Here is a 22,703-nt window from a genome sequence, read left to right as displayed (position 1 = left end):
ACTGATAAGAGCACTTGTCATTAGATGTAGGGGCCATCCAGATAATCCAGGATATCTCAACCTCAAGATCCTCTACTTAATTACATCTGCAAAAACGATTTTGCCAAATAAAGTCACATTCACAAGTTCTGGGGGTTAGGATGTGGACATATCTTTCGGGGAGCCACCATTCAATCCACTACAGATATCGTTTGTCATAGTAGGAAAAAAATTAAGTACCTAGAAATAAACTACAACAGATATATAAGGCATCTATATGGAAAACAATAAAATATTGACAAAAATTAAAGAAGACTCAAATATTTGAAGGATTAGACCATGTTCATGGATTAGAAGACCCAATATTTCAAAGATATCCGTTCTCCACAAACTGATCTACAGATTCAATGCACAATCCCAATGAAAATGCTTACTCTGTGTGTGTGGATGATTGTGTATGTATAACTTGATAAGCTGATTCTAAAATGGAAGTACAGGGGTGCCTGGTTGGCTCAGTCGGTAGAGCATGCAACTCTTGCTCTTGGGGTCTTGAGTTTAAGCCCCATGTTGGGCGTAGAGCTTACTTAAAAAGTAAAAAAAAAAAAAGTGGAAGTACAAAGCACCAAAATAACCAAGACACTGTTGAAGAAGAACAAAACACGAGGAATTGAGCTACCAGATATTAGAATTTTATAACACTACAGTACTTAAGACATTGTGATGTTGGTGTGAAAAAAGACAAGTAGACCAGTGGATTAGAATAGAGGGCCCAGAAACAGGTTCACAAGTGCATGAACACTTGAATTATGACAAAGATGGCATTGCAGATCAGTGAGAGAAAGACCATTTTCTCAGTAAATGGTGCTGAGATAATTGGATAGCCATATGAAACTTGGCATCTCCATCTCTCATCACACAGTGTTCAATTCCAGGTGGACTATAGAATAAATGTGAAAGCAAAACAATAAAACAACCCCCAGAAAATGATAAAGGTGAATAACATTCATGACCTTTACGTAGGGAAAGACTGCTTAAATAGGACACAAAAAGCACTAACCATAAAGGAAAAGATTAATAAATTGGATATCATTAAAATTAAGAACTTTAGTTCCATCAAAAGACACCATTAAGGGGCACCTGGGTGGCTCAGTCGGTTAAGCGGCTGCCTTTGGCTCAGGTCATGATTCCAGGGTCCTGGGATCGAGCCTCATGTTGGGCTCCCTGCTCAGCGGGGAGTCTGCTTCTCCCTCTGCCTCTGCCTCTCCCCCTGCTTGTGCTCACTCTCTGTAAAATAAAGAAATTAAAAAATCTTAAAAAAAAAAAAGACACCATTAAGAGAGTAGAAAGGCAAGCCTTGGAATAGAAGATGTTTGCAACATCTATAACCGCCAAAGGGTTCAATCCAGAAAATACAGAGGACTCATGTAAATCATTAAGAAAAAAACATAAAAAATGGTTGATACTTAAACAGGCACTTCACAGAAAAGATATCCAAATAGCCAGTAACCATATGAAAAAGTGATCAGCCACACTACTAACCAGGGAAATGCAAATTAAAGTCACATTGCCATATCACTGCACACCCACCAGAAGAGCTAAGATTAAACAGATTGACAGTGTTGATAAGGATATTTGAGCAACAGGGATTCTCATACACTGTTAATAAGAGCATAAATTAATATAGCTCTTTTAGAAAATAGTTACCTAGTTAAAGATAATTATCCTTTTTAAGCACCTAAAAAGAGACATGTGTGTACCAGGAGTGTAGAAGAATATTCCTTCAGATAACAGCATTATCTATAACCCAAAGCTGAAAACCAAAAAATGAAAACATTAAATGCCCATTAGTTGGGGCACCTAGGTGTCTCAGTTGGATAAGCGTTGGACTCTTGATTTCAGGTCAGGTCATGATCTCAGGGTCATGAGATTGAGCCCCGCATCAGGCTCCGTGCTCAGCGGAGAGTCTGCTTGAGATTCCCTCCCTCTTCTTCTGCCCCTCACCCCACTCGCCCTTGCTCGCTCTTGCTCTCTCTCTAAAATAAATCTTTAAAAAAATAAATGTCCATTAATAGTAGAAGGGACAACAAGTTGAGACATATTCATAGAATATTATACAGCAGTGAAAATGAATGGACTTAGAGTTATATTCAGCATAAATGAATCTCATAAACGTAATATTGTGGGAAAGAAGCCAGACACAAAAGAAATATAAATTTTATTATTTTTTTTAAATAAAAACTTTAGAAACAGGGAAAATGAAATTGTTTTTTATGCATAGGCTACAAAATTATACAAAGCAAGGAAATGACTACCATAAAATTCAGAAAACCTGTTAACTTTCTTTTTAATTTTTATTTACTTATTTATTTATTTATTTAAAGTGCATGAGCAGGGCAGGGGGGGATAGAGGGAGAAGGAGAAAGAATCCCAAGCAGGCTCCACACCCAGCACGGAGCCCAGCATGGGGCTCGATCTCTCGACCCTGAGACCATTACCTGAGCCAAAATCAAGAGTCAGACACTTAACCAACTGAGCCACGGAGGTGCCCCAAAACTGTTAACTTTAGAAGGAGGGAAGAATTTGTGATTGGGAGGAAGCATAGGGAGGCTTTTGGAGTGCCGGCTGTATTCTGTCTTGACCTGAGTGGTAATAATACAGCCCTTTGTTTTCTGATAATTCTTTAAAATGTACTTTTCTCCCCATTTGAATTAATAACTCTTGACTTAAAGTGAGTTTCTGACCATATGGATAACATTCTGTGGACCATGTTCTAGACAGGATTGTATGAGTAGACAGAGAATTAAGGGATCCATTTGTGACTTGGAATTGTCTTTAAGCACGGCTCCAACTGGCCCCATCAGCTAAAATAATTGATCCATGCATTTCCCTGTCTTTTTTTACCAAGTGTTATCACATCATAAATTAAGAACTCGGATGTACTTTTTTTTATTCTTGGAAAACAGCTCTCCTCAGTTATCATGTATATGTTATATAATTGCATGGTAAGTGCTAAAGCATTATGTACAGGTTTTCATAATTATTGGACCATAAAGCCACATTGTCAGCTCTTAATTTTCACCTTTTGACTAGTTCCCTGTTTCCAGTTTCCTTCATGATCTAGGCAGCTGCTTTGAGAATGCCTAAATTTGATTTTACCATCTGTCTGTCTCAAGTCAGGTTCCTTTTCCCATCATTTCTGTGAAAGGCAACATTATTCTTCCATGCTAAAGCTAAAGGCTGGGAATGTTCTTAGATTTTTCCCTTTTCTTCTAAAACCCTATATTCAATATATCACTATGCCCTTTAATTTCTTCTTTCAAAGTACTTGAAGTACTTGAATTTACCATTTCTTCATTTTCCCTGCCACCTTCTTGGTATCATGGTTGAGTTACTTTGAAAGTAGTTTTTTTTTCTTCCTATTTCCTTCTACAAGGTAGAAAAAGAATAGGACTAAGGCAAGGCAACGTAAACAGTATTCAGAAAATAAAGAGAGAAATAGAAAAACGGTATTGACATGACAACTAAAGGGCAAGTCAATTTAAAAGAAAAAAGAAGTGGTTTACATGGGCTAGAGAAGTCAGAGTGAAAACCACAGTTTCACAGTGTAACCTAGTAAAGAAATGGAGCAGGTTCTTTGCACAGTCAGGTCAAGTGAGTTTTTTCAGCTGAGAGGAAAAGTTGTTAGGAGAGAGCAAAGGGAGAATTTCTGGTTTAGGAAAGTGGGAGTATTATCCCTATGGAACTGAGCAGACTGTCCCCACCGTACTGGGAGAAGTTACCTTCAAGAGGATGAAAATTTTGTGTGGGTTTAGAAAAGAGATACACTGAGGAGAGTAGAGGAAAGAGATCATTGCTTAGATGATCTCACTTAGTCTCATTTATTTAGTAAAATAAGTCATCTGCTTAGAGTTGGAGTGGAAGAATAGTAGAAGATTAAGTAGAGAAAAACTAATCTACGTTTTTAGATTTTTTTTTTACGTTTTTAGATTTTTTAAAAAACAGTTCTGAATTTAAAATAGTTGTTCTGAATTCTATACACATTTCTGTGAGTCTTTTTTTTTTAAGATTTTATTTATTTGGGAGAGAGAGAGCTCACAAGCAGGGGGGAGGGGCAGAGGGAGAGGGAGAAGCAGGATCCCTGCTGAGCAGGGAGCCCTATGTAGGGTTCTATCCCAGGACCCTGGGATCATGACCTGAGCCAAAGGCAGATGCTCAACCCACTGAGCCATCCAGGTGCCCCAATTTCTGTGAGTCTTGTAAGAACATCAACACATGAAATGGGGTCTTAGAGTCATGTATTAAGCTTAAATAAATAACGGCAAGGGGTGTCTGGCTGGCTCAGTTAGTGGAGCATGCGACTCTTGATCTCGGGGTTGGAAGTTTGAGCCCCACATTGGATGTAGAGATTACTTAAAAATAAAATCTTTTCGGGGCACCTGGGTTGCTTAGTTGATTAAGTGGCTGCCTTTGGCTCAGGTCATGATCCCAGAGTCCTGAGATTGAGTCCTGCATCGGGCTCCCTGCTCAGCGGGGAGCTTTCTTCTCCCTCTCCTCTGCCTGCCACTCTGCATGCTTGTGCGCTCTCTCTCTCTCTCTGTCAAATAAATAAATAAAATCTTTTAAAAAATAAAATCTTTAAAAAAAAAAATAAAATCTTTTTAAAAATTTTAATTAAAAAATGAATAATGGCAAGATAAAAAAATGCTTGAGAATCTGAAGTCTTTTCACCTAGAAACTAGATAACCCTTAGTGAGTTTTTAAGTCGTTGATTTAGCTTCTCTAACTACTACACAGAGACCAAACTTAAAGAATTAAATGTCCCAAGTGCTTGGCAGCTTTTTTGAGTAATCCTGAACTCCAACCAACCTTTCTATTACATTAAACTTTTGTTTTATTTATTTATTTTTTTAAGATTTTATTTATTTGACACAGAGAGAGAGCATAAGCGGGAGGAGTGGCAGGCAGAGGCAGAGGGGAGAAGCAGGCTCCCCGCAGAGCAGGGGGAGCCCGATGTAGGACTTGATCCCAGGACCCCGGGATCATGACCTGAGCCGAAGGCAGTCGCTTAACCAAGTGAGCCACCCAGGCACCCCTAAACTTTTGTTTTATTAAGCAGCCATTTCCAAGCTACTTCTGTGCAGTATCTCTATATTAAGGAATATCATAAAAATCTCCTTAACATACTAAAATCAAATATTTTTAAAGTGTACCTTACTTTTATTCTATCATGTAATTAAAAAACAAAAAAAGACTAACATCACTCAGCTACTTTTAGGAAGATGCATAAGTGTTTACAGCATTAAATGACTGGGTTTTGTACCTTTCCAAAAGTTCGAGAATTATGCTCTAACAGCAGCTATCAACGCCTTATTAGAAAATCGCATTTTGAGGGAGTTTTGGTTTACTGGCATACTTTCCAGAGAAAGGATTTTAATTGCTTTTAAAAGCCTTGAGCTATGAAACTATTACTAGTTTTTACATATGATTCACTGTGTGTGAGAAATATTTATCAGAGAAAACTAGTTTGAAAATATTAAATGCTGAAAACCTGTGTTTGATAGACAGCAGCTCTGAAGCTGGCAATACCTCAACCTTTCAGTGACTCCACTCTAAATAATCATTCTCTTCATATGAGTGGAAGATGGTTCTATCAATAAATGGAGGTGTGGTAGTGACTAATTTGAAAATGTTAACAATGTCTGTTATTGGCCGTCTTAGAAGAATGAAAGGGAGGAATCAAAGGCCTGTCTTCTCAGTCCTCTCGTCTCTTGTTTGTACATACAGATGAGGACAGAACTGTATTTCCTTTCATCTCAGAAGAATCGCCCCAGCCTCTTTGGAATGCCACTGATTGTTCCATGTACTGTGCATACCCGGAAGAAGGACTTGTATGATGCGGTTTGGATTCAAGTGTCTCGATTAGCCAGCCCACTCCCACCTCAGGAAGCCAGTAACCATGCTCAGGATTGGTGAGTTTAGGGGATCAGCCTAGACCTGTGGTTTCCAAACTCAAGAAGAAGAAGAATTTCTATGAATTCTGTGTGATACATAGGATACATTCCATGTTAGGTTAATCACTTGTTTAAGAACCATCCAGGGGCGCCTGGGTGGCTCAGTCATTAAGCGTCTGCCTTCAGCTAGGGTCATGATCCCAGAGTCCTGGGATCGAGCCCCACATCGGGCTCCCTGCTCTACAGGAGGCCTGCTTCTCCCTCTCCCACTCCCCCTGCTTGTGTTCCCTCTCTCGCTGTGTCTCTCTCTGTCAAATAAATAAAATCTTTAGAAAAAAAAAAAAGAACCATCCAGAGAGCATATAATTCAACCATTTGGTTTCATCTTTTGAGTAGGAGAGACTGACTATACAGCTTCCTTTTATCACCTAGACATTCTAGTGTCTAATAAGCCTTTCATTCTCTAATCTCTTACCTAAAATCCCCCCTGCTAATGCTCTAAATCCTTCAGGTAATATCCTTGACTTTTGTTATTGCAAAACCACAGAGTATGAATTCACCAGGAAATTTGTATCCTCTCAACCCTCTGAAATTCAGGATGGGAACAATAGTGTGCATTTCTATACATGAACTCTAAAAAATTCCCATGCCATAACAAATGATTCAGTTGGATTATTTCCATACCATGTCAGTTTAACACAGAATAATTTCGTAAGTCTAGGTAAAGAAAATAAATGTCTTCTGTTTTCTTTCCATTCCTCCTACCAGTGTTCTGTTGGATTAGTAAATGTGTTTATTTCTAATAATTGTTAGGATCATGATACCTTATTTATATCTGAACTGAACTGGAGTTTATTATCTTGTTGTCATGGTGCAAGTGAGAGTTCAGCTTCTGTGTTAACTGAATAGAAGTTCTCTTTGCTGGTAGGTTATGTTATGGGTTTTTTTGATGCCAATGATAAGGCTTGAGGATAAATCTTAAAGGAAAACTGCAAGTAATAGATAAGCAATTTAGTTGAGGAATGTTGTGTTTAGTAAAAATGACAATAAGGCAGGATTAAATTTGAAGGAAAGTCGGACTGAATTGAAGGACTTCCAAATGAGGACTTTTCCCAGGGCTTGCTAATGAATTGGATATGGAGTATGAGGGAAAGAGGAATCCAAGCTTGGTTTTCAGCCTGAGCAATTATTTATGAATGGTGTTAACATTTAATGAAATGAGGAAAACTGAGGAAGGAGTAGGTTTGGGCAAGAGATGACAGGAATCAAGTTAAATTCAAGATGTAGGTTATATTTTCAAGTGGGAAATAGACTGAAGTGTCCTTTGCTGGAGATAGAAACATAGGTGTCATCAGCAAATAGTTGGCATTTAAAGCTCTGAGACTAGATGATATCATTTAGAGAGTAAGCGTTAGATAGAGAAGATACCCACAATCTAATGCCTGATCCATTCCAACGTTTAGAGGTTGAAAAATGACAACAAGAGAGATTGAGAAGGAGCAGCCAGTGGGAACTGACCACTGGACTTGATAAAATGGTAGTCTTTGTGACTTTTGCAAAAGCTATTTTAGTGGAGTGGTGTAGATGAAGCCATGGAGGTTAGAATAGGTAAAAGAGAAAGTGCTTCTACAGGCAATAAAAAAAATAATAAAAGTTGATCTTTTAGGAATAACACACTGAAATATTTATGAATGAAAATGGTAAAATGCCTCCAATTTCCTTCAAAATAATTAGTGGGTCACAATAGCCAAGAGGCTAATAACCCAAATGTTCATCAACAGACAAATGGATAAACAATATGTAGTATATCCATACAATGGAGGATTCATTAACCATAAAAAGGAATGAAGTTCCAATACCCACTATAACATAGGTGAACCTCAAAAACATTATACTAAGTGAAATAGCCAGACACAAAAGGACAAATACTGTGTGATTTCACTTTTATAAGATATCTCAATTAGGCAATTCATAGACAGAAAGTAGATTAGGGGTTACCAGGGTTTGGGAGGAGAGGTGTAGGGGAATTATTATTGCTTGATGGGTACAGAGTTTCTGTTTGGGAAGATGAAAAATTTCTGGAGATGGATGGTGGTGATGGTTGCACAGCATTGTGAATGTACTTAATGCCACTGAATTGTATACTTAAAAATGGTTAAATGGTAAATTTTATGTATATTTTACCATAGTTTTTTTTTTTTTAATGGAATAAAAGAACCCAGGGGAGCTAAGTATAAGGGTATAGATGAAATAGACGTGGCCAAGGATTGATGATTGTTATAGCTGGGTGACAAATACATGGGGGTTCATTGTACAGTTCTCTATTTTTGTGAGTGTTAATGTCGATAAATTTGAATGTTTACATTAGATGGACAAATTCCTGGAATTGAGGATCTATATAAAAGATTATTTTGAGGGACAGTGGACAAGGAGGAAAGTGAGGATTTGAGGGCAGTGACTAGAAATTTCTCTTTGGTCTTGGGGGCCTGGGTAGCTCAGTTGGTTAAGTGTGTCTGCCTTCGGCTCAGGTCATGATTCCAGGGTCCTGGGATCGAGCCCCCGCATCAGGCTGTCTGCTCAGCAGGGAGTCTGCTTCTCCCTCTTCCTCTGCCTCTGCTCTCTCTTGCTCTTGCTTTCATGCATGCTCTCTCTCTCTAATAAATCTATTTTTTAAGAAGTAAATAAATTTCTCTTTGGTCAAATAATTGTTAAAGTAGTGATACTTGAATAAGTGATTTAAAAGGATAGGAGATGGTTGTTGCAAAGTAGGATATTTGGAACTGAGATTTTTGGAGGTGGTAAAGTCCTTATCATGGTTTCATTACCTTCAGCAACCGTGTAATAGCCACTGCCAATTGCCAGATGTGCTGTCCTGCATTGCTTCTTATTGGGGCAAGGATGAATAAATATTTTTTTAAGTTGGAGAATTCAAGACTGTTTTGCAGTTAAAAGACATGACTCTAAAAATGTTATGTACCGGGGCGCCTGGGTGGCTCAGTCATTAAGCATCTGCCTTCGGCTCAGGTCATGATCCCAGGGTTCTGGGATCAAGCCCCACGTCGGGCTGCCTGCTCTGCGAGAAGCCTGCTTCTCCCTCTCCTACTCCCCCTGCTTGTGTTCCCTCTCTCGCTGTCTCTCTCTCTATGTCAAATGGATAAATAAATCTTTAAAAAAAATTAAAATGTTATGTACCTTATAGCTTTGAGTAGTTAAAGCAGGGAAAGGGGGTAACTGTCATGTACCACATCAGGATTCTGATTAAAGAAAACTTCTAAATATATAGTTAGTCGACTCTTCTAAAAAACCATTATGACCTTTCAGCCTTCTGTGCTGTGTCAATGTTCTTGTCATAGAAAGGTCTAATTACTTGTTTAATGTGAATTAAATCTTATGATAGAATTAGGACTGAAGGATAATTGGTATTTGATTTCATGATTTGCTTATCTTATAAAATTTGCGTGGACCACATGGACTCTCTTAGAGACATCTGGCAGTCTAGTCTGTCTACCCTTCTGTATGCAAGGATACAACATGGGAGCCCTGAGTGTGTTTGGTACAGGGCTGCCTGCTGCTTATGGGTTAAGATAACCAGCATCGAACCATCACCATGAGCATACTGCTATGACAGATGTCCCTGCCTTGGGTTACTTCAAGAGAAAATGAAAAGGAGTTGAGACCTCAAATCAGAAATGTTTTTTTATACTCTTTGGTTTATGTTCTGTTTCAGTGATGACAGTATGGGCTATCAATATCCCTTCACTCTACGAGTTGTGCAGAAAGATGGAAACTCCTGTGCTTGGTGCCCATGGTATAGGTAAAGTGATCTTCTGCAAAAGAAAAATTTTAGTAGATTGCAACTTCAGATATTATACCTTTTTCATAAGGTTTCCAGTTTTTAGAAGTAATATTGAATATGGGGCGCCTGGGTGACTCAGTCATTAAGCGTCTGCTTTCAGCTCAGGTCATGATCCCAGAGTCCTGGGCTCGATCCCCTGCTTCTCCCTCTCCCACTCCCCCTGCTTGTGTTCCCTCTCTCGCTGTGTTTCTCTCTGTCAAATAAATAAATAAAATCTTAAAAAAAAAAAAAAGTAATATTGAATAATGAGAAGCTTAGAATAAACTTAGGAATTATTGATTCATCTTTTCCTTATTATGAGATCTATAGCTTAGTTTTGCTCTTGAGCCTTAGGTGGTTCTATAAACTGTATGATACTCATCAAATTCATAGTTTATGATCAACATTTATTATTTTATACTTTCTGCTCCTTAAATATAAATCAGTTTAGCAGTTCTGAGTCCAGTAAAACAGTTTACTTACTAGACTTTCCTGGAAGTCTATTTTTTATTTTTAGAAGAATTACGGAGATTGATTGGTCATTACTGTTGCACCTTGGAAAATACCTGAGTACTGAAGTCAGCCTTCAGAGAACTGTAATAGACTTAGCAAACAGAATCTAAATAGGCACTGAAACCATGGCCTTGTCATGGTCCCTCCCCTCCCATAAAATTTTATGTGCATTTATTTAATGTATCACTTTACAAACAAGGAAATTAGGCATTGTTATATCAGATGAGTTATCCTACCTCAGAGCATTAAATAACTAAATTTAGAATTTTCTTACCCGTGTATTATCTCAAATGTCCAATTTCCATGTCATTTACTTGCAATAAAGTCCACATACTCATGTGGACTAAAAATGGCTGTCAAGTGCTTTGAAAAAACAGAGACTTGAGAAGTGATAGGCATGCTTCCCTGAAATAATAATAATTACTAATATATATTCATGCATTGATCAGTCTTAAGTTAGAGGCCCATGACAGACTGTGAACCCAAGAAAGAAAGTGGAGAAGTAGAAAGGGAGAATATATCTGATAAAGAAAATTTGGATTCTTTCATAATTATTCCATCCTTCAGTAGATCATTCCCCCCCCACCCTTAGATTTTGCAGAGGCTGTAAAATTGATTGTGGGGAAGACCGAGCTTTCATCGGAAATGCCTATATTGCTGTGGATTGGGACCCCACAGCTCTTCACCTCCGCTATCAAACATCACAGGAAAGGGTAAGTACTCAAGGCCACCATAAGATGGTGATTTTTATTTGTAAACATTTTCCCAGTTTAATCGTATTGTGCCATTTCTGTTTTAGATGATCTAAGTCATCAATCAGAAAAATATTCATTGGTATTCTCTATGGCACTTAATATATTGGCATGATTACATGGATGTTTCAGTTTTCCCACTTCTAGAGTTAATTGTATTGGGGCATTATATTTCAAAAATACTAATAATAAGTAAATCTTGAAACTCTGGGTATATTTAAGATGTTATATTGTTTGGCCATCACATACCAAGCAATAAATATCTCTCTGCCTGTTTATTAATTATTATTGGAGCTGCAGCATTTGGTAACCACTGTTACTTAACTCAAAGGCATCCCAGGGCTATAGGTTCTTAATGGGCATAGTGATCAGAAAAACTAGAGAAAAAGGGGCGCCTGGGTGGCTCAGTCGTTCAGCGTCTGCCTTCGGCTCAGGTCATGATCCCAGGGTCCTGGGATCAAGCCCCTCATTGGGCTCCCTGCTCCACGGGAAGCCTGCTTCTCCCTCTCCCATTCCCCCTGCTTGTATTCCCTCTCTCGCTGTGTCTCTCTCTGTCAAATAAATAAATAAAATCTTAAAAAAAAAAAAAAGGAAAAGAAAAATTAGAGAAAAGATTCAATGTTTCAAGACTGGGCACCTAAGAGTACATCTCAATGGCTATTCTTACACTTAGCATTCCTCTACTGCCAGAGCAGTTTTAAATTTTGAAAATGTTACTTCAAAAAGAATACTAACTCCATACCTAAAAATGTTTGTCAAATATCATTTGAAGGATAGTTTGGCTAGGTAGCTTATGGATAGAGATATGACGAATCTGATGGAGAAGTAAAAGCAACAGAATCAAAGGATTTTTTTTTTTAGTCACCTGAAGAATTGTAGTGGCTTTTGCATTTATGTGGCTCCTGATGGAAATTTCCAGTGTACAATCTGAAGAACTCTAAGAGGACTTCCTGCTTATAGAAAGAAGGGTCTACGTGACCTGTTCAATCTCACCCCATTTTCACTTTCACTGATACTCTTAGGATACCATGGAAACCAACTTGCTGTTGAGATGTCCTGCTTTGCTAGGGACTGGGGCCACATGACTAATTTCTTTCTACATAATTTCTCTTCCTACCTGTTTCTGCATGTGCTTGGGGAGTCACGTAGACAAGGGAGATTCCTTGGTTGAAAATTGACATTTCTATCCATATATTTTATGTTTTTTATCCCAGTGATTTTAGGAATTTATTCTAGGGAAATACTCTCTAATTTGCTGACAAATCTTCATCATAGTATTTTTAGAATAGTAGAAAAATTTGAAACAACTTGTAATTGTCCCACATTAGAGGAATGGTTAAATAAAGCATAGTATAATAGCTGGGTAAAATATTATGCAGTCATTGAAAATAATGATTACCAGGGGTTTTTGGGGGGTTTCTGGGTTTTTTTTAAAGATTTATTTATTTGAGAGAGTGAGTATGGAGGAGAGGGAGAGAGAGAGTCTCAAGCAGACTGCACGCCAAGCTCAGAGCCCTGCGCGGGGCTTGATCTCATGACCCTGAGATCACGACCTGAGCTGAAACCAAGAATTGGATGCTTAACAGACTACACCACCCAGGCGCCCCATTACCAGGTTTTTTTTTTACTGGCATATATGGGAAGATACTTAACGATGTCATGGGTTGTTTTTAAAGCAAGGTATAGAATTGCACATACTGAAAAATCTTTTCAATATAAAAGAATACTATTTAGGAAAAGGAAAAGAACATAGAATGGGGGCAGGCACCTGGGTAGTTCAGTTGGTTAGGTGTCCCACTCTTGTTTTTGGCTCAGATCATGATCTTAGGGTTTTGAGTTCAAGCCCCCATTGAGCTCCACACTGAGCATGGAGCCTACATTAAAAAAAAAAAAGAATATAAAAGGTTCCCTGCCTTTTTATATTTTTCTGTGCTTTCAAAATTTCCATGTAAATGTTTTATTTGGTACACAGAAAAAGAGGCAATTGCTCTTAGTATTTTTATTTTTCACCTAACTTCACATTCCTCAATAGATAATTGAACTAGATAGCTTTTTATATCTCCCTCTTTTTCTAATAGTCTTATCATGTGAGAAAGCCATGACTTCATTCTTTATGTTTTGTGTTAAGGATGAGCTTTCAAGCAGAAGAAAGAGGGTGCCAGTGAGTGATTTAAACTATTTGAATAGTGATAAAGGACCTGGGAATGGATCCCAAGACATAAAAAGGGAATCTTTGTCATTTAGGGAAATTTTATAAATAAAAATTATTATCAGTCCACAAATAGGTTTTTTTTAACCAACCTTCTCCCTGTCTCCAGTAGCCTGTGTGTTCCATGAGAAATACAGTGAATAAAGATTAACATTCTTTAGTAGCTTACTGCAATTTGTGGTTGTCCATAAAGCATCCCTGATAGAGATAATGTTTAACTGGCTATGAGAAAAGAATATTACTGTTTTTCTACTCTGATTCCAGCAACCATGATGCAACATATTTTCTTTTGAAGCATGTCAGTTTTTCCCTTGGATGACCAGCTCTAAAGATGATGAAAGTTAGTATCAGAAAAGAAGTCGGTGACCTAAGGTCAAGCCAGATTTCTCATTCTGAAAAAAAAAAAAAAAAATGACTTTTCTCTAAGTTCCTCTTTTTATAGATCTTTAGAAATGGCTGGTGATGCAATGCTAAAACCGTTAACTGAATGGTCAACCCAGCATTTGACAGCCTGTGACTCAGCTAGCCTCTCGTGTGGGGAAAAAGTCACAGGCGCCCCATTACCAGGTTTTTTTTTTACTGGCATATATGGGAAGATACTTAACGATGTCATGGGTTGTTTTTAAAGCATGAAAACCTCTTGTAAACTGAATGTCCTGAGCCGTGCCAGTCTGTAAGCTAGGTGGCTCAGTGTTCCCATCATAAGTTCAGGAAGGAAAACAGAAGGGAAGTTGCCTCAGGCCAAGAGAACAAATTCACCTCTGGATGGGGTGAGTAATAAGTTCAGTAATGGACATGTGTGTGCCCTTTGCCAGAAAGAGAGACACTTATTGTTGGACTGGGTGTCCAGACCCCACCCTGAGATGAGAAGACCCCTGTGTGAAGTCTCACGGTAGCATTCAAAGTCCTGATGCTCTGCCTCCCCCACTGTGGTTCTCGGTTGCTGTTAAGTGGCAACAAGAATGGGAGAGGGAGGGCGCCTGGGTGGCTTAGTTGGTTAAGCGACTGCCTTCGGCTCAGGTCATGATCCTGGAGTCCCGGGATCGAGCCCCGCATCGGGCTACCTGCTCGGCGGGGAGTCTGCTTCTCCCTCTCCATTCCCCCGTCTTGTGCTCTCTCTCTCACTCTCTCTCTCAAATAAATAAATAAAAATCTTAAAAAAAAAAAAAAAAAAGAATGGGAGAGGGAAAAATTCTTCTTTGTCTGTTGCATTCTAGGTACCTCCCCCTCTCCTTCTTGCTGATCCCACACTACCTCCAACACACATACTTGCACACCTACCCCCTCTGCTCTCTCTCTCTCATACATATGTCCTTCTTGCTCCTGCACCTAGCATGCTGGCTATTGAACACTTAAATGTGCCTGATTCAAGTTAAGGAGTATTGTAGATTCCAAAGACTTAGTAAAAAAGAATCTAAAATATGTCATCAATAATTCTCATATTGATCACATGTTGAAATGATACGTTTTGTATATATTGGATTAAATAAAATATATCATTATAATTCAAAACTTGTAAAACAAACAGGCAATTCCTTGTTTTTGTCATTTTGAAGAGTTCAGAGAATTTTCAAGAAAAGCTATTATGGTCATATAAATAGAAATTTGATCCAAGATGTTATTGATGTGATTTTGGAAGTAAGTGTACAAATACTGCATTTGCTCAGACTTGTTTGAGTCCTGTTTTGTTTTTCCTCATGTAGAATAAAATGAGAATGAGTCACCTAACGGATGATGCCTAGCCATGGGACCATTTTAACGCCCCCCTTCCCTCCCGCCCACCCCTTCTGCCATTCCTCTTCCTGTTCCCTCCATCTGCAGGTTGTCGATGAGCATGAGAGTGTGGAACAGAGTCGACAGGCACAAGCTGAGCCCATCAACCTGGACAGCTGTCTCCGTGCTTTCACCAGTGAGGAGGAGCTAGGGGAAAATGAGATGTACTACTGTTCAAAGTGTAAGACCCACTGCTTGGCAACCAAGAAGCTGGATCTCTGGAGGCTTCCCCCAATCCTGGTATGTTACAGCCCTACCTCTGAGAGAGGAGGAGCCTGGCATATAGGAAGGAAGTCGTGAACAAATAGGAATTTTATTACTTTTGAGAATAAGAAGACTCTTCCTGTGGCAGTATTTAAAACACTTTCGCTGTGCAAGGTTTTTGTGTTGCACACAGATTAATTGTTCTGTACATACTGTTACTCCCAGTTTCTGCTCTGAAGGAGCATACAGGCTAGAAGGAGAGGGAAGTCATATAGAACATTAACTGTAGTTCAGTGCAATGTGTGAGAAGCGCTGCAAGGTGTGCGTCCTGGTGAATTTGAACTTCAGGAGAAGGTGAAAGCACTTCTGGCTCTAGAGAGAGAAGCTTAGGCTCTTCTATAGAAGAGCAGCTGAGCCTGAGTCTCCAGTCCCACTGTGCTTGGTCACATGGCCACAGCACAAGCACACAAGTGCTCTGGGGCCTATGTGTTCTTTTACATGTGATTTACTACTGCCTTCTTCCTTCATAGAGTAGAAGACGCTTCTGTTGCTTGTCAGGACAGTTTGAAGTGCCAGATCTTCCTGTTCATTTAAGAAAGTATTTTTCCTTAAGGGTGGAAGTATCATATCAAATGTAACTGTAAGGCACTGATATATTTTAACCAGACCTTGTGTGTATTTTTTTCTTCATGTCTTCTTCCTACTACTCTGTGAGACGGTAAATGTAGGTTTTCTTTCCTTGGACCAGAACAACTTCCCAGTAGAGGATGCACAGGAAATTAATAACATTAATCAGCCAGCTCCAGGGATGGGAACTCTGGGAGGAAAGGAAAAGGGCAGGGGCCAGCTTGGGACAGGTGGGTGGGAAGGGGGAAAGTTTCTTTTTAACTGAGGTGTAATTAACATGAAATTAAATGCATAGATTTTAAATGTCTAGTTTGATGAGTTTTGATAATTATATATGCCTGTGAAATCACACAGAACATATGCAGTAAAGGCATTTATATAAAAGCTATGTTTTTTATGTCTTTAAAGAATGAATTTTATATTGAGAGCTCGGTGGGCTTCCGTAGATCCATATACAAGTATGCCCCTTAGGAAGGGTTTCTCTTCATATACACAGTAAATTGTGAGCATTTAGGGTAGAGGTAGCCACCCAAAGATCTGTGCCCACACTAGATCGTATAATAACACTGTGTAAGATTAGAGGAATTTGTTGCTCTTGAAAAAAAAGAGAGAAGCCACAAAGGAAAAGGGAGATTCTTATGTTCTTTAGGACAGTGAAACTCTCTGGTAACAACCAAAGGATATGGTAAGAAATGAGAGGCCTCCTATTGGAGACTGGGTAAGTTTCATCCATTTTTCTTCAAAATACTCAGTATAGTCTTCTGTCTTCATGACAGAAATATATTTGTGAGTGGATCTTCTATGATGTTGGAAAAAGGTCAATGTGGGTCACAGGCCCAGGAAGCAGAGGAAGACACGCAAATATGGGCTCCTAGGATGTTGCAGAAATTTGGGAAGAATTTAGGATATGCACAGGTTATGAAATTAGGGAGATTACCATGTTAGCTATACATCTAAAGGCCAGTGGCCCCACTGATAATTCTGTTACATAATAAGATATATTCTTTTTGAAAAAAAATATTATATATTCTTGAACATTCACATGTATTAGACTTGGGGTTTTTAAATGTAATTTTGTATCTTCTGAACCTTTTAACGTAATTGTTTTCTACCCTTCCTTCTTCAGATTATTCACCTTAAACGATTTCAATTTGTAAATGGTCGATGGATAAAGTCACAGAAAATTGTTAAATTTCCTCGTGAAAGTTTTGACCCTAGTGCTTTTTTGGTACCAAGAGACCCGGCTCTCTGTCAGCGTAAACCACTCACACCCCAGGGGGATGACCTCTCTGAGCCCAGGGTTCCGGGAGGAGACGTGAAGAAAGTGGATGCTCAGAATTCAGCTGGGGAAGAGGATGTGCTCCTAAGCAAGAGCCCATCTTCACTCAGTGCAAACATCATCAGTAGCCCTAAAGGTGAGGAAGCCTGGAGGGCCTCATAGAGCCCAGATGTCACCCTGAGAGGGGCTTTCCTGGGACCCCTATAGGCTTCGTGTTTCCCTCTTTTTCCACTCTGGAACAACAGCTTGGTGAGGTAGAAAGAACCTATCCGGAATCAGACCTATCTAGATTTGAGTCACCTGTGTCACTTTTAGCAAGAGATGCAGCTTCCCTAAATCTATTTTCTCATTCATAAAAGTTCCCAGAGTCTGAGGATTTGCTACGTCAAGAGTGAAACACCATATATGCCTGATATCTGTGGTGATCATGAATGATAATTGTCATCCTTGTTCCCAAAGTATAGTCTGGGAACCCCTAGAGGGTCACTGAGAGACCCTTTCAGGGGGCCTGGAGGAGTAGAACTCTTCATAAAAAATACTAAGTATTCACCTTTTCAACTTTTATTCTCACAAATGTGCCTGGAGTAAGAGCCACCATGATATGTGATGATATCTTCAGTGAAATATGTGTTTATGTATTGTATTTTTTAGTTCCTCAGTTTTAATTTCTAATATTAATATTGATAGATATAACCCACAGAAACAAAAAGTTCTAGGGTCTTCAACAATTTTTGAGAGTACATGAGGTGAGGGAGGCTGTGACCAAAAAGTTTGAGATCGACTACCTTACCAGATTGTTGTGAGAGGTAGAGATAGTAGAGAGAGTTCCCAATACTGTGCCTAGCAATAGTAAGTGCTTAATAATTGGCGATCGTATCTTTTAATCTAATTTAACAAAGGAGAATATGTATTTGTAATACATCTTAGTGTAATTGTGTTTTTTTTTTTAGTCTAATTGTTTTGAACTGAATCTGACTGAAGTTATCTTTCTGCTGTTTGTTTTTATTTTACTTTCATCTTTCTGCTGTATTTAAGTCCCTACATGGTACTTTATGTTTCCAGGACATTGCTGCCTGTGGGAGCTTGGCCTGAGGAAGAACTTATTGGCTACATAATAGGAATAAAAAGTAGCTGGTCAGAACACCCCTGTATTTACCTTTATGTGTACACTTGTGAAGTTGGCTTCAAAGTTAGCATTTGGCGGCTGGTTAAACTTGTGGCATTTGGGATTTATGAATCTTGTCCTTCTCTCACTTTCACAGGTTCACCTTCTTCAACAAGAAAAAGTGGAACCAGCTGTCCCTCCAGCAAAAATAGCAGCCCTAACAGTAGCCCTAGGACTTTAGGGAGGAGCAAAGGGAGGCTCCGGCTACCCCAGATCAGCAGCAAAAATAAACTGTCAAGTAGTAAGGAGAACTTGGTTGCCAGCAGAGAGAATGGGGCTGGACAAGTTTGTGAGCTGGCTGATGCCTCGAGCCGAGGGCACATGCTGGGGGGCAGCCAAACTGAGCTGATCACCCCTCAGGACCATGAAGGAGCTCTGGCCAATGGATTTCTTTATGAGCATGAGGCATGTGGCAATGGCTACAGCAATGGTCAGCTTGAAAACCACAGTGAAGAAGACAGCACCGATGACCAAAGAGAAGATGTTCATGTTAAGCCTATTTATAATCTATATGCAATTTCGGTAAGTGGTTACATGGTTTTCAGAGTGATCTGCACTTTGTGGTTCCTTCATCTTCATTCATTCATCAGTCATTTTTTCAGGGCCTCTTTATTTGCTAGGCATTGAACTTGGTGATAACAAAGTTAGCAGTAGGTCTTGGCCTACCTAGAATCCAAGGTGCTCCCAGTGTAATGCGGGGGATAATCATGTAATATTACAATTGGAGTCACGGGTTCAAGGCATTCATAGTTATATACACCTAAGGAATTTTAGCTTTTTAAAAAATAGTTACAACTGGGGCGCCTGGGTGGCTCAGTCGTTAAGCGTCTGCCTTCGGCTCAGGTCATGATCCCAAGGTCCTGGGATCAAGCCCCACATCGGGCTCCCTGCTCCACGGGAAGCCTGCTTCTCCCTCTCCCACTCCCGCTGCTTGTATTCCCTCTCTCGCTGTGTCTCTCTCTGTCAAATAAATAAAATATTTTTTAAAAAAAATAGTTACAACTATAAAATGGTAAGATTTGGAGCTTTTAAATTTTGACTTTTCTTTTTGTTTTATTTTTAGAAAAGGGTAGGTGGTACCAAAACATTTTTCTTAATCACTTAAGTGATTGGTGTTTTCCTCATTGGGTCCTAGTATTGTGCCCTGGCCAGACTGCTGTTAACCACTAACATACCTCTACTTTCTTGTCTCTTGCAGTGCCATTCAGGAATTCTGGGCGGGGGCCATTATGTCACTTATGCCAAAAACCCAAACAGCAAGTGGTACTGTTATAATGACAGCAGCTGTAAGGTAAATATCCCCACTCTTTGAATAAAAGAAACAGAAATGTCAACAGATCTAGGGGACATTTGTTGAAGTCATGGACTTTGTCCCAAATAGGAAATAGATATTTTTGTTAGAGTCGTATATAGGTGCCTTCAGTATTAAAGGAACAAAAGTGATGTGCAGAGTAGAGAATGAAAACATGAACGGTGAGGAAAAAGAAGGTATTGGTTAATGAGAAAAAGTTCTTATCTTTTTAGCTATTAGGATTTGATGTTTTTTTCTTTATTTTGTTTTCATTCTTCTTATTTGTCAGTGGTCAGACTATTTTCCCCAAAACAAACGTTGAGAATAATAGGACTTATTTTAGGGCAGGTACCAGGCAGCCAAAATATTAAGTTGATTGGAAGCAGTCTGGGTTAGTAATTAAAGAGGGTTGGTGCTCCCTTCCCTCGCAAGGGTTAAGAGCCAGCATAGGGACGGCTTTTTTATTAAAGGCTTTTCTTGCCCCTTCAGGAACTTCACCCGGACGAAATTGACACCGACTCTGCCTACATTCTTTTCTATGAGCAGCAGGGGATAGACTATGCACAATTTCTGCCAAAGATCGATGGCAAAAAGATGGCAGACACGAGCAGCATGGATGAAGACTTTGAGTCTGATTACAAAAAGTACTGTGTGTTACAGTAGAGCTGCCGCTCTGGCTGCTAGGCAGGCTGGTGGTGAGGGGGACGGCTCCCTGGAGCTGACATTTGGCAGAAGCGTCGCTGAAAGGCAAGCTAAATGTAGTTATTTTATCCTGTGACCCTGAAGCACAAAATAAAAATCCTAATTAAAATAGCAGTTAACATAACAGTAGTAATACTTTGGTTTGGAAGTGTCTCACACGAGCTCTCTGGTAGAGAACTTTCAGGCAGAGCCCACCATTAGCCTGGAAACAAAAGGGTTTGGCACCAGCCACCTGGGACCAAATAAGAACTAAATTGTGCTTGTCCAGATATAAACAAACATGTAGTGAGTGTAGAGTTTACCAATAACCATAACAAAATGCTAAGAATTTCCTGGGAGTCAAAGTCAAACAAAAAATTGTAGTGTTGTCTGGGGACGACATGATATGCTACCTCCTTTTTCCTGAAGTTTTATTCCATTATATTGACAAGATGGAGAAAGCAAGATCAGAAGGTGTGCAAAGGATTCTTCTGGCATGGACACACATTTTTCTATTTATTTTTTAAACCATTTCCCCCACTCTTTCTATGCCTTTCTTGCTTTTCGTTTCTGTTGTTGTGTTCGCGTTTGAGACACAACCAGTCATTCGTGGCAGAGACATATAGAAGTGGTCAGTTCGGAAGGGAGACTCTCTCAAGAGCTGTGTGCCTTCTACCCAGGGCCATGGTCGGAGACCCTGTAGGGGGAAAAAAAGCATCCTGGGAAATCCAGCTAAAGTAGCCCTGCACATAGAGGCATCTTACGTTGAGGATACTTCAAGTGTCCTCAGAAATAGATCCCCCACCCCTGCTGAAGCACAGTAGGATAGTTGCCAATATTTGCACCATCATTACATGCCCACGTTGCACAAGAGCTTCTGAGAGGGAAGGTGGCATCAAAGCTAGATGGTGTTTTACAACTAGGGGTTGTTTGTTCTTTGTTTCTTTGTTTTGCACTTTAAAAAAAGAGAGAATACATGCAAATGAACTTTTTTAAAACATGTTCATATTTGATGGCTGTAAGGGCTATAAATTAACTTGAATAGGGGGTATTTTTCCCCATCATATTAAATTTAAAAACAAAACACATCCCAGACACTGATAGTATGTATTTTTTATTTAATTGGTGGGTTTAGGAAGTAAGCTTTTATTTTGTTTGCATGTCCATTTCTTTGGGTTTTTTTGTTTTCTTGGTTTTTTTGGTGTTTGTCTTTTTTTTTTCTTTGTTTTTTTAATAATTTCACAGTAGTGGTCATCAAAAGTTATGTTTCTTCGCTCGCTTCATTTTTTTCCTCTGATAATTCAAAACTGGAACAAAAGTATAAATGTTATTTATTTCGGGCAGCATTTTTTTCCCTGTGTTGTTTTTAAATATATGTAAAGTAAATATTCCCCCCTCCTTTTTTTTTCCATTCTTTTTTTATTCATCTGGACCCTGGAAGTGATTCTCATTAATTGTCAGATTTCATTAACCTTCCTTCCTCATGGATAGTAGCTACCAATGTAATTAAGCATTTGTGTTCTGATACCTGAGGCAGGTTATTATCCAGTTCTTCTCAGAGCATTTGGAAAGGTTGTTTTAAATGGATACCTAAGTTAAAACCCTATTCAGAAAAAGACTGTAATTACAAGTAGGAAGGAGTGGCGTAAATGGTAAAATATGATGAAGTCAGACAAAATGCAGGCTTTATAGTTTCATGATTTCAGTATATAAAAATCTGTCCATTTCTACCTGGACAAGTCCCGTGAAAAAGTGGAAGATTTAAAATAATTTCCTTACAGATGTTTTATTTAAGCAGGTAGCACAATCTACTAATGTTGTTTGATCTGTGTTTGTTATATTGGTTGTAATTAATTTTTTAATTCATGACTAGCAGAAAATTTATTAAATTAACTATTAACTACATTCACCTTGTAAATTACTGTATAAAACTTGTTGACAATGCACTGACTTTAGAAAGATGTTAATGTACATAAATAGAGTGTAAATAAAATAGTGTTGATGTACTGAAATATGAACTGTATAAAAAAGTATTGGTAATTGTATATGGAGTGTACCTGTTTATCTGTAACTATTATCCAAACAAATTAAATACTGTGGATGCATCTATGTGCTGTTTTTCCTCTATACAAGTAAACACCAAAAAAGTCAAATTTTTTAGCCTTTCTCTCTGTGACCCTGTTTAATTCTCCTACTTGAATAATACCTACCTGACATAGAGTGGATGCTCCATCTCCGAAAGAATGGAAACTGTTGAAGGTAGAACAAGATCCCTGCAGTGACCAGGTGAATTGATTTAAACTTTGCTCACATCCCTGTTAGGACATTGTTTGGAAGGCACTGGCGTGGGGGGAGGGGGTGTGTATGAAAGCTGGTAGTGAACGGAGCCTTGATGAAGGAGGTCTTAACAATCATTTTCTTGCAGATTAAGACAGAAGGTGAAG

The 22,703-nt window shown here is 38.9% G+C and overlaps 1 protein-coding gene across 3 annotated transcripts in view; it reads left to right on the top strand.

Annotated features, from left to right (window-relative positions):
• Nucleotides 1–22,364, top strand: part of USP32 (ubiquitin specific peptidase 32) — a 213,257-nt gene extending 190,893 nt beyond the window's left edge. For all 3 annotated transcript variants that reach the window (XM_036120979.2, XM_036120978.2, XM_078064134.1), the window contains 8 exons: nucleotides 5,764–5,948; nucleotides 9,658–9,744; nucleotides 10,871–10,991; nucleotides 15,061–15,252; nucleotides 16,970–17,258; nucleotides 18,385–18,809; nucleotides 19,486–19,578; nucleotides 20,068–22,364. In XM_036120979.2, coding sequence (XP_035976872.2) covers nucleotides 5,764–5,948; nucleotides 9,658–9,744; nucleotides 10,871–10,991; nucleotides 15,061–15,252; nucleotides 16,970–17,258; nucleotides 18,385–18,809; nucleotides 19,486–19,578; nucleotides 20,068–20,241 — 1,566 coding nt within the window. In that variant the 3' untranslated portion in view covers nucleotides 20,242–22,364. The remainder of the gene's footprint in view (nucleotides 1–5,763; nucleotides 5,949–9,657; nucleotides 9,745–10,870; nucleotides 10,992–15,060; nucleotides 15,253–16,969; nucleotides 17,259–18,384; nucleotides 18,810–19,485; nucleotides 19,579–20,067) is intronic.
• The last annotated feature ends 339 nt before the right edge of the window (nucleotides 22,365–22,703 follow it).

This window comes from Halichoerus grypus, chromosome 2 (genome assembly GCF_964656455.1).
Source record: "Halichoerus grypus chromosome 2, mHalGry1.hap1.1, whole genome shotgun sequence".
In the NCBI taxonomy this organism is placed as follows: domain Eukaryota; kingdom Metazoa; phylum Chordata; class Mammalia; order Carnivora; family Phocidae; genus Halichoerus; species Halichoerus grypus.
The sequence above is the reverse complement of the archived record's forward strand: the minus strand, read 5'-3'. Positions and strand labels throughout refer to the sequence as shown.